The 10,729-nt window shown below is 36.3% G+C and overlaps 2 protein-coding genes across 2 annotated transcripts; one reads left to right on the top strand and one right to left on the bottom strand.

Annotated features, from left to right (window-relative positions):
* Positions 1–789: 789 nt before the first annotated feature.
* LOC103875406 lies at positions 790–4,361 on the bottom strand. Its single transcript, XM_009153926.3, has 4 exons — positions 3,957–4,361; positions 2,293–3,722; positions 1,156–2,210; positions 790–1,060 (listed from the first exon to the last, which is right to left on the bottom strand). Exons 2-3 carry the CDS (start codon positions 2,911–2,913, stop codon positions 1,158–1,160), a joined length of 1,674 nt encoding a protein of 557 aa, XP_009152174.1. The 5' UTR covers positions 2,914–3,722; positions 3,957–4,361; the 3' UTR covers positions 790–1,060; positions 1,156–1,157.
* Positions 4,362–5,009: 648 nt separating this feature from the next.
* On the top strand, positions 5,010–8,654 carry LOC117132431 (replication protein A 70 kDa DNA-binding subunit A-like). The gene is made up of 10 exons (XM_033286473.1): positions 5,010–5,573; positions 5,856–6,017; positions 6,105–6,378; positions 6,767–6,881; positions 6,955–7,079; positions 7,146–7,227; positions 7,301–7,412; positions 7,719–7,876; positions 7,942–8,062; positions 8,132–8,654. The coding sequence occupies exons 1-10, from the start codon at positions 5,361–5,363 to the stop codon at positions 8,408–8,410; spliced, it is 1,641 nt and encodes a 546-aa protein (XP_033142364.1). The 5' UTR covers positions 5,010–5,360; the 3' UTR covers positions 8,411–8,654.
* The last annotated feature ends 2,075 nt before the right edge of the window (positions 8,655–10,729 follow it).

The following is a 10,729-nucleotide window of genomic DNA, read 5'->3' as shown; positions in this document are numbered from 1 at the left end:
TATAACCAAAAAATGCATTTTTCTCGCAAAAACTGAAAAACACACTTTTCCGCCAAAACCGCAAGATGCGTTTTTCCGCAAAAAAACATAAAACACACATTTTCATAAAAAGACATTTTCCGGCTAAACCAGTAAAACCACACTTTTCGACCAAAACCGAAAAAACACACCCCCCCCCCCCCCCCCCCCCTAAAAAAAACCCAAAAAACGCATATACCCGCCAAAACTCCAAAAATCATTTTCTGGCCAAAACTGCAAAAATCATTTTTCCCACCAAAACCGGAAAAATACATTTTCTCGCCAAAACCATAAAACATATTTTTTTGCCAAAACCATAAAAATGCATTTTTTCGCGAAAAATACATATTTCCTCAAAAACCGCAAAAATATTTTCGGCCAAAACCGTAAAAATGCTATTTTTCTGCCGAAACGTAAAAATTATATTTTAGTCAGTTTATTAATAACAAGTCCACCTAGATGGGGAAAACGGCCAAAACCTACCCAATGTTTCTCAATATGTTCAAAACCTACCCAGCTTATAAGGTCGTGCGAAAACATGCCTAATCTTTTGTATAATTCAAATTACATACCCAACATTTTGTTTTTGTGCGAAAACGTTCACTTGTGCCATCTGGCTGACGGACAGTTAACGGCTGATTACGTGGATGCCACGTATGATACAACATTGTTGTACTTGAGCTCGTTATGTTTGTGTACTTGTAAGACTTAAGTTTGTGTGTGCGCATGTAAAACTTCAGTTTGGTGTTCTTATGTATTTTTAAGACCTGATGAGAATTTGGCAAGATAAATGAAGAAAATTTGGGAGTTTACATGAGAGTGATACAAATCATTCAAACCATGCAAATCATTAAAGTCATACAAATCATAAATAACAGCCGTAAGTCATTCAAAGTTGTCTAATATAGCATAAAATGAACTTTCATTCCTTGAAAAAAATACCAAAAAGACCCATGATCCATCTTTCAATAACCAACTTTCATTCCTTGAAAACAATACCAAAAAGACCCATGATCCAGCCTTCGATAACCAACTTCCATTCCTTCAAAACAATACAAAAAAGGACAGCAAATAAGAAAGAAGCACAATCACAAGAAATCTAAAAAATAAGATGAAGTAAAGGCTAAGGCTACTTACGTTCAACCTAGATTTGAATTTTGAGAGGCTTGGCTTGGACCTTCATCTTGACTAAGTCCAGAAGGTTGTTTCCTTGGTCTATAAACCGGGCATCCATGATTAGGACATTTTCGACTGTTATGTCCGCCAACTCCACATCTCCTACAATGTGTAGTCTTGCCTTCGATAGTCAGCTTAACCCTCTTTTTCGTTGGTGCTTCTACTCCCTTTCCTTTGTTTTTCTTCTGAGGAGACTCATTTTTCCCTTTAATTCTCTTCTTCTGCTGTTTTGTTTGTTGTGGAACATCTCTTGGTGGTGGTTGAATAGTGGCTTCTCCAGATGATCTCCAAAAGTTGATTCCATTCACTGGACATATTGGATCATTGTATTGTTTCCTCCATGTGGATGTCAAGTACCAATGAGAGACATAATCCAAAGGATCAAGCTTCTTTTTCAATATGACCCTCAAAGCATGTCGGCAAGGAATACCAGTCATGCTCCATCTCCTACAAACGCAAGTCTTCGCACCCATATCAACTGTATGAGGATGATTATTCTCTCCAACTTCATAAATACCATTACCACTAGGTATCACTCGACATTCAAACAAATGCTTCTTCTCGGCCTTGATGGTATTAGCTACCTTTTCACTGTATTTTCCTTTCCACCTAAAAGCCTTTGTCTTCCTCATATCCATACGGATCATGGCTTGCCTTCTAACTGTCTCCAACATCTCAACCAATGGCATCTCTCGGGCAGTGTTGAGTGTATTGTTGTAGGACTCAGAGAAGTTGTTAGAGACATCTTCACACACAGGAGTAGAGCTGAAAAAAGCACGGCTAAAGTTATGCGGGTTCTTAAGCAACACTGCTTCATACACACGGACATCAAAATTCTTCAATTGTTTCAGAGCTATTTCATATTCACCAACATTGAAACTCTTTGCTACTGCCCAAAACAAGTCTTTAGGTAGTTCTTTTCCTGGATAAACCCTTCTCAGGTTGCCATAGATATGCCGAGCACACATTCTGTGTTCCACTTTAGGCAGTTCCTGCTCCACGGCAATGATCAACTCCTGCCATTGAAATAAAATGTTTTAACCGCAAGCAACCACATTTACATATTATAGTGACCGAAGATTAGAGTGAAACACTTACTTTCTGCCTATCCGAGATTAAAGTGAACCCTGTTCCGTCCAACAAGTTCAAATCAAGCTTCAGCAGCTGAATGAACCATAGCCAACTATCAGTATTCTCCACTTCCACTACTGCCCACGCTATGGGGAACAATTGATTGTTTGAGTCTCTCCCTACAGCTGCTAAGAACTGTCCTTTCTCATTACTCTTCAGAAAACATCCATCTATCCCAAATATTGGACGGCAGTGAGCAGTCCAAGTTCTCTTCAGAGGCGCTAAACAGACATATATCCGATCAAATGTCTCTTTTCCACTTTCATTGGTTAATGTCCCAAGTTCCACAGTAGAATCCGGGTTACACTTTATAACCTCCATTTTGTAGTCCTTTAACCTTGCAAATTGCTCGTCATGTTCATCTTGAACCATCCTCAATGCTTGTTGTTTAGCCTTCCTACACTGATCATTAGAGACTATCACCTTATATTTCTCCTCCATCTTTGCTTGCATCGCCTTAGGCTTCAGTGTAGGATCTCTTCTTATCTCATTCAGTGCCAACTTTGCAATGATACGACCCCTAATAACCGTGCAATATCCGTCTGGTATACATGAATGCTCATCTTCGAATGTCTTGATCAAGTACATCCCTAAAGACTTTTCAAAGGAGCAGTAGATTCTAAAAGGACATCTTTGATTCTCAGTGCTTCCGTCTCCATCCTTTTCAGTTACCGGTGCAACTACATCACCATCAGCTTCATTATTGTTGCTATCTTCATGTACAGCAACAACAGCACATCTAACCTCAGATTTTTGAGATCCCCATCTTGTGAATTTAACATTGAATCCATCCTTCAAAGAGTAATCAACCACAGCTTCCTTGAACTCAGCCAAACTATCAAATGCTTGGCCTAAGATAAGAACTCCACTACCTTTTTTATACCTCACAGTCAGAATTCTGAGGAGTCACCTCATCATTGTGATTTTCTTCTTCATCCACAAATCCTTCTATGTTTTTCTCCACTCGCGCATCTTCCTCAAGAATTTCCTCATCACAATTATCGCCTATACCAGACACTCTATCACCTTCACCAGACCTTCTGTCACCTGAAGCTCCATTATCCCCACTTCCATCACCATCTCCACCATCAATGTCGTCGTCATCTTTCTCCATAAAAATTTGAACTGCCTTACACAAGATTGTCGCCTCAAGCATCTTATCAAACATTTCATTTCCATTGCACATCAATTTAAGCTCTGTGAAATCATCTTTAGGGAGTTTGTACCAAACCCTTTGCCCACACAAGGAATTCCCGAGTGCGTCAGCCATCTTTGTGAACAACATTTGAGGAAGACAATCAAGTTGAACAACATCTCCTCCCTTGTATGAAGTTACACCTTCAGTTATTTCAAACTTTCCCCTCCAATATATGGTGAAACGTACTTCAAAGGAGTCACTGAAAAATAATAAAACAGTCACATTAGCATTTCATCGAACAGTTGGTGCCCATAAACAGAAACAAAGTCTACCTTTCAAATCCAAAGTAAAAACCCAAAATTGCAATGATTTCTATCACTATTATGGTTAAATCAGCGACTTGAAATATAGAAAGTGTGAAAGCCCAAAAGTTTAAAAACCCTCTGTTACCATCTATGAAAAAATTTAGGGCAAAATTGAGTAAGAAATTTACCTCATGTTCTTGTCTGGTGGAATATGAACTCGCCACTATTTTTTTTTTTGTCTTTGCCGAGTGTTAGATTGAGATTCTCAGAGTGAGAGGTTTGAGTTTGAGAGGACAAGAGTTTTTGTTCCGTCTTCGTGGAAGTTAAAAGTTTAGACTGAATTTTTTTTTTCTTTAATGTGTTAATACAAGAGATAATACACGTCATTACACACTTGTCATGAACCTTAACTAGGATTAGACGGTACGTTAATGACCGCTTAAGGACTAACGGCAATAAAAGGTTTTCGAACAAAAACAAAATGTTGGGTATGTAATTTGAATTATACAAAAGATTAGGCATGTTTTCGCATGACCGTATAAGCTGGGTAGGTTTTGAACATATCGTGAAACATTGGGTAAATTTTTAACTTCAGAAATAGTTAAATAAGAGCGTATATAAAAATCTCGAATAAACCTATTCATAAGCTATATAATTTTAAATAAATTTATGTATTCGATATAATACGACTTTATAACATAATAATACTCAATATACTCAAAATACTATCTCATATCCAACTTTGTATATAACCCATAAAACCCGCGTTTTCGAAGCGCATATCAAAATCTAGTATAGTTTTAAAAAGCATTTTCAGTCTCTCGAAATACTCATCAAATCTTACATTTTTCTTATCACTCTTATGTAAAATTCATTATAATGATATTCCTGAACAAATTTCATAAAAAAATGGATGTATATTACATATTTTCAAAGCTTCAATTCATCAATAGAGGAATGAGGATACACGATCTGTAGAGAAAAAAAGAAAAAAAACTGAGCCCCACCTGAATTTTAATTGGTTGAGACTTGTTGCGGAATCAAGCTTGTAATTGATTTATTAATAAATTATTTAACTTATGAATTGATGAGGTGAAAAAAATATATTAAACAATTAGAGAGTAATTTAAGGATGACATCGAGAGAAGGTTAGTGAGAATATAAAGAGGATAAGAAGAATATTTTTTTTCCAATAAAGGCATATCAAAACAATACTAAAAGCTCGATACGCAGCCTCGCGAGCGTGTCCACGTAAGAAAAAAAATCAGCCAATGAGATTAAATTATTTGGCCATGTAATCAGAATTATTTGGGCTCTGAATTTGTCACATAATATTTGCAATAAAAAATAACCCATTGAGGCCCAATATCAAACCCTAGATCATTACACGAGTCCTTCTTACTTTTCATCTTCCTTCTTCCTCTAGATTTTCATCGATTGAACGACGTTTTGGCTCACCATCTCCACTGCAACCAAACTGTAGAGTAATCAATTGTCCGTTTTGGTTTGATTGATGGCTTCCTCTCCATTTATTTATAAATCTCTTCTTTCATGTTTTTTTTCAATCAAAACTCTCTCAATTTGTTCTCGCGATGAAGTCGAACGGGAAAGCCATAGTCTCCGACGATCCTATTGTGAAGAAACCAAACGGCAAGGATGTTGTCTCCTCCACCGTTCTGGATCAACCAACCGGTAAAAAGGCCGTCTCCTCCGCCAAGGTCCATAAGGTTATGCCCGCTGTCTCCTCCGCTGTACCGATCCAACCAAGCGGATCAACCGCCGTCTCCTCCGTCAAGGTTGATAAGGTGATGTTTTTCTTCTACTGTTCTTCGTCTAATTCGTTCTTGATATCAAACCCATCTCTCTCTCTCTCTCTCTCTCTCTCTCTCTCTCTCTCTCTCTCTCTCTATCACTGCGAGTTTTCTCTGGTCAGTGGTGATGTCCGTGCGGAAGGGAGAGCATACGATTTCTTTTTTTGGCTTTCTTTTCACATTCGCCTTTTAGCAGACGTCTTCCCTTTAAACCTATGCGAATTGTCTCACATTACAGCGTCTAATCAAAACCTCTCTGTGCTCCCTTTGTTTCAGGTTCGCTCCTCCGCCAAGGTTGATAAGGTGTTGTTTTTTAGAGACGTCTCATTTGGCATACAAGAAGGGGAGTTAAGGTTTCGGCTCATCCATTTCTGGGAGGCTCGAAATGTGCTTACAAAAACACTTATTGGTCTAGAGATGCTCCTCATTGATGAACAGGTTCGATCTGAAATTTTTTAAAAAGTTTATATATTCTTACGGTCTTGATATTTACTCAATTGATCGTTGTTTTTACATGTTTGACAGAGAACTGTTATCCAAGGTTTCATCCCATCAGCAAGGATTGATACCTACTTGCCACACATGAAAGCAGGATCTGTCTACAGACTGAATAAGTGTTTCGGATCAAACAGCAAAGTCATGTACCGGGTTGCTGAGCCTAGGGTAGTCATCAGTTTCACTTCGAACTCTGTTCTCTCTGATCTTGAGGACAGTCGGGTTAATTTCCCTGATGATCGGTTCCGTTTCCATAGTTACGAAGAGTTTGAGGCAGCATGTGACCTCAAAGGTGATCTTTACGGTAAGACTCATCGACTTCACATTGATTTTGATAACTGTTTGATTTGATCTTAAATATTTAAGTTGTATTTAGCATATCCTCAGATTTAAATAGATAAAGTACTATTTGGTAACATCTGTGGCTCTGTATATATAAGTAAATTTGTATATTTTAGTTGTAGAGTATCATGTTTTATTTTTATTTAGTAGATAGAGAATTATTTGGTAGCATCCGAGATTTTGGGTTATAAGTATTGATTGTCAGTTTTAGATGTGGAGTACCAAGTTCTTTTTTTTTATTCTGTTGCAGTATATGATGAGATTTTGGTTATACTGATGAGATTTTGGTTATAAATATGTTTGTCTAAGTAAAGCTAATCAGCATTAGTTTCTATTATTTGTTATTGCAGATTATGTTGGGCACTTGAAACTGGTGAATGGGCAGACACTGAATGACAGTGTGGTGCTTGACGAAGAGGAAATAGCTTCGACCCGGCGGGTTTTGCTCCATGTTCAAACTCATGAGTAAGTCATTCACAGTGTCTTAGATCTATTAGTATACTATTTCTCTAATCACTTGGGTTTATTTTAATTGTAGTGGACCAGTGATGAAGCTCTACCTATGGGACCAGGCTGCAGCAGACTTTTGTGCCAAATTCAAGTCACATGGAAGCACTCCAAGGGTTATTTTAGTAACCACTGTCAACCCAAAACGTTTTGGAGGTTAGCATACTGAATGTCTTTTAATGGTTTATAGTTATTTTATGACTAACAAAGGTTATGCAACAGGTGCTCTTGCTCTTGCTTCAATGTCATCCTCTCGGGTGTTTTTGGACTTTGATGTTCAACCAACCCGTGATTATGTCACTTGGTAGGTATTCCTCTGGTTGAAATTGAATGTGTAATTTCAGTCTAACTACATTTTGGTTTCACATTTTCTTCAGGTTGGACTCAAATTTAGATGTGGCTAATAGGGTTGATGCAAATGTGGTCACAAAGACTGAAACAATGACGATAGGGGAGCTATTCTCCTATATCAAGCAGGAAGCAGCAAAGGTAATATATTTCCCACGTTTTACAAATGCATTATGAGAAGGTTATTTGGTTGGTGTGGGATGTATGTTTGAGACTTCTTTTCCCAGTTCTATTTTTTGTTGACATGTCCGTATATGATTTCATTTGTCTAGAAGACTCATCCATTCTGCGTAAAGTCTCATCCATTTATATTGATCTCAACATGTTCTTTGCAGTAGTCATCATCTTTATTTCGAATTTCTGTCTAAACACTCAAGTAACCAAGAAGACTCAGTTTAAAAATGTACCTGCTGATGAATTGTGATGGAAGTATTTTCATTGTGGCAGGTTACTTGGTTTGAGTGCACAGCAACTGTTGATGCTGTTTTCCACGGTTCTCCTTGGTATTATATTGGCTGCGGTGTGTGCCATACTAAGGCAATCAAAGGGCCTACATCACTCATGTGCAAGAAATGTGGAAAACATGAAGTAGATGGTGTTCCACAGTAAGTATCATAGTTTATATTTCAGTCATACTTTTGTGCATTCTTTTAATATTCTTCCATGGCAGGTACCTCACAAAGCTGTCTGTTTATGACAACAATGACCATGCGGTTTTTGTTATCCTTGGTGAAGCTGGGCGTGAGCTGACTGGGAAACAAGCATCTGAGTTGGTTGAGAGCTACTTTGAGGTGATTACTAACCTCTATGTCAATACAGCTTAGTATATTTATTCTAACAACTATTCCAATTTATGATAGGCCAATGAGAGCATGGGCGATGATCACTTAATCCCGGTGCCACAGACCTTGGTTGATACCATCGGACGGACATACAGGTTCATTGTCAAGGTATCAGATCGCAATATTAAAGGCGAGATACACACTCTGACTGTCACAAAAGTACTCCCTCTTGATGTTCCTGAACCTGTAAAAGCTTTGGTAGAAACTGTCTCTGAGGAACCTGTGGATGGGAGGGTGAAGAGAGGTTCTGAAATGGTTGAATCAGGTGAAGCCAAACGTGCTAAGTCTGGCAATTAGATCTCCAGTTATACTCTCACATGTTGGGAGAATATGTTGCGGATTAAGTACTGGTTTTCATTTTATTTAAAGACTATTTTGTGTTTTATTTTCATACTTTGGCTTTCAACATTTGAGCTATCTTGGCTCTGGACTATTTTGATTTTATTTACCTTTTGCTTATTTTTGAACTTATGTTTATCACTGATCATTACTAAATGATATTGACTTTCGTCCATGTTTTATTTATTTACATGCAAATTAACATAGACTTAATATAAACAATGCTTATAAAGGCTTATGTAAACATGTAGAGGGCCTTATAAAGTATAAATATTATTCGTTGTTTCTGTATTGTTTATTTGCACAAACCTTTACGATTATATTTTTTTAAAAAGACAGCTTATAAAGTCTTTTAAATAGAGTTCCACCAAATAACATAAAATGAATAGTTTCTTTTGTGCTTTCTGCCTCTGAAAATTTGTAGTAGGAATGTGATGAAGTGAGTGAGAAAGAAGGAGCGTTAAGTCAATATATGGAGGGAACGAAGCCAATGAATTAGAGCGAAGGGATCATTGGCTTTGGTATGATAAATAAAGGTTGTGTTTACAATTGTTGAGAAAATAAAACCATAGTTTTTGTAGTATATAGGCGTCGTGTTTGTATTAGTATTCACAAAGATTAATCCAACTTAAGAAAAACATACAATATAATTTATTAACTAAAATATGTATTGTTCGCATTTGTATGTTGTTCTAATTAAAAAAATGTGTGTATCTATATTTATGTTCATATATTTATGTGTGTACCTTACCCGACTGATTTTGGTTGTGTGTAGAGCCAAAATATTGTTAAACTTTATAATTTGCTAAGTATTCTAATAACATTAAATATATTGTTCAAAAATCAAAGAAAAGCTTTAAATAATTTTTAAATAATATATAATTAGTTATGGATACAAAAAAGTTTTCCATGTACAATTAGTTATTTTTCCTTGACTCACCATGAAAAGTTAGTTAAACTGACCAACAAAATATATATATATATATATATATATTTTCACCCTTTTTTATCATAAACCATTAAACATCAAACATTTTCCGCGCGTAGCGCGGACATCGGATCTAGTTGAGTTAAAACCCTCTAAGGCCACCACATCATTTGATCCTCTGCTTTTTTTTTTTTTATGTAACACAATCCTCATCTACTATATCATTAAACTAGGTCCCTGTTCGTTTGCTCACCCAGGTGATGCTCACCCAGGTGATCCATCTGGATGAAGATGCAAATTGATGTTCGTTTTGTGCATTATAATGCTACATCTAGATGGATCACCCAGCTGAATTTTTAAAATCTCATCTCAAATTCTCACCCAAATGAAAGTGAGTCTTGATGGTGCATCTGGATGCAGATGCATCTAGTTCAGTCCAAAATGATAAATGACAAAAATGATTTTTTAAAATCAAAATATTATTTTCAAACCGTAAATTCTATTTTTTTGCATATACATTTTTCCTCTATAACCAAAAAATGCATTTTCTCGCAAAAACTGAAAAACACACTTTTCCGCCAAAACCGCAAGATGCGTTTTTCCGCAAAAAACATAAAACACACATTTTCATAAAAAGACATTTTCCGGCTAAACCAGTAAAACCACACTTTTCGACCAAAACCGAAAAAACACATTCCCCCCCCCCCCCCTAAAAAAAACCCAAAAAACGCATATACCCGCCAAAACTCCAAAAATCATTTTCTGGCCAAAACTGCAAAAATCATTTTTCCCACCAAAACCGGAAAAAATATATTTTCTCGCCAAAACCATAAAACATATTTTTTTGCCAAAACCATAAAAATGCATTTTTTCGCGAAAAATACATATTTCCTCAAAAACCGCAAAAATATTTTCGGCCAAAACCGTAAAAATGCTATTTTTCTGCCGAAACGTAAAAATTATATTTTAGTCAGTTTATTAATAACAAGTCCACCTAGATGCATATGAAAATTAAAAAATGAAAAGCAAACGAACATAGTTGCATTCAAATGATTCATCTGGATGCATGAACGAAATGAAGAAACGAACAACACCCAGATGGAGCATCTGGGTAAGACATCTAAATGGATCATCTGGATGCATCTTCCAGATATACAAACGAACAGGGCCTAGGTGTTTTCTTGCACCATGTGCAGAAATAGAGTTTTAAAATTATATTCATAAATAATATTTTATTAATTTTTTAGTTTTATTATTTGCGTACCATATTTTAATTCAATGTAAAAATTAAGAGAAAATAAATATTTTTATTTACATTTATATTTCATATATATATATATATATATATA

Source organism: Brassica rapa, chromosome A01, assembly GCF_000309985.2.
Source record: "Brassica rapa cultivar Chiifu-401-42 chromosome A01, CAAS_Brap_v3.01, whole genome shotgun sequence".
Taxonomy (NCBI): domain Eukaryota; kingdom Viridiplantae; phylum Streptophyta; class Magnoliopsida; order Brassicales; family Brassicaceae; genus Brassica; species Brassica rapa.
Note: the sequence above shows the minus strand (reverse complement) of the source record. Positions and strands in the feature narration are given on the sequence as shown.

Excerpts from the sequence above, each read along its gene's own strand:
- LOC103875406 (XM_009153926.3), bottom strand. The coding sequence starts at position 2,913 with ATGTACTTGATCAAGACATTCGAAGATGAGCATTCATGTATACCAGAC. Across the intron at positions 2,211-2,292 it reads TAATCTCGGATAGGCAGAAA|GAGTTGATCATTGCCGTGGA; the intron begins GTAAGTGTTTCA and ends TTTCAATGGCAG.
- LOC117132431 (XM_033286473.1), top strand. The coding sequence starts at position 5,361 with ATGAAGTCGAACGGGAAAGCCATAGTCTCCGACGATCCTATTGTGAAG. Across the intron at positions 6,018-6,104 it reads TGCTCCTCATTGATGAACAG|AGAACTGTTATCCAAGGTTT; the intron begins GTTCGATCTGAA and ends CATGTTTGACAG. Across the intron at positions 7,080-7,145 it reads CAACCCAAAACGTTTTGGAG|GTGCTCTTGCTCTTGCTTCA; the intron begins GTTAGCATACTG and ends GTTATGCAACAG.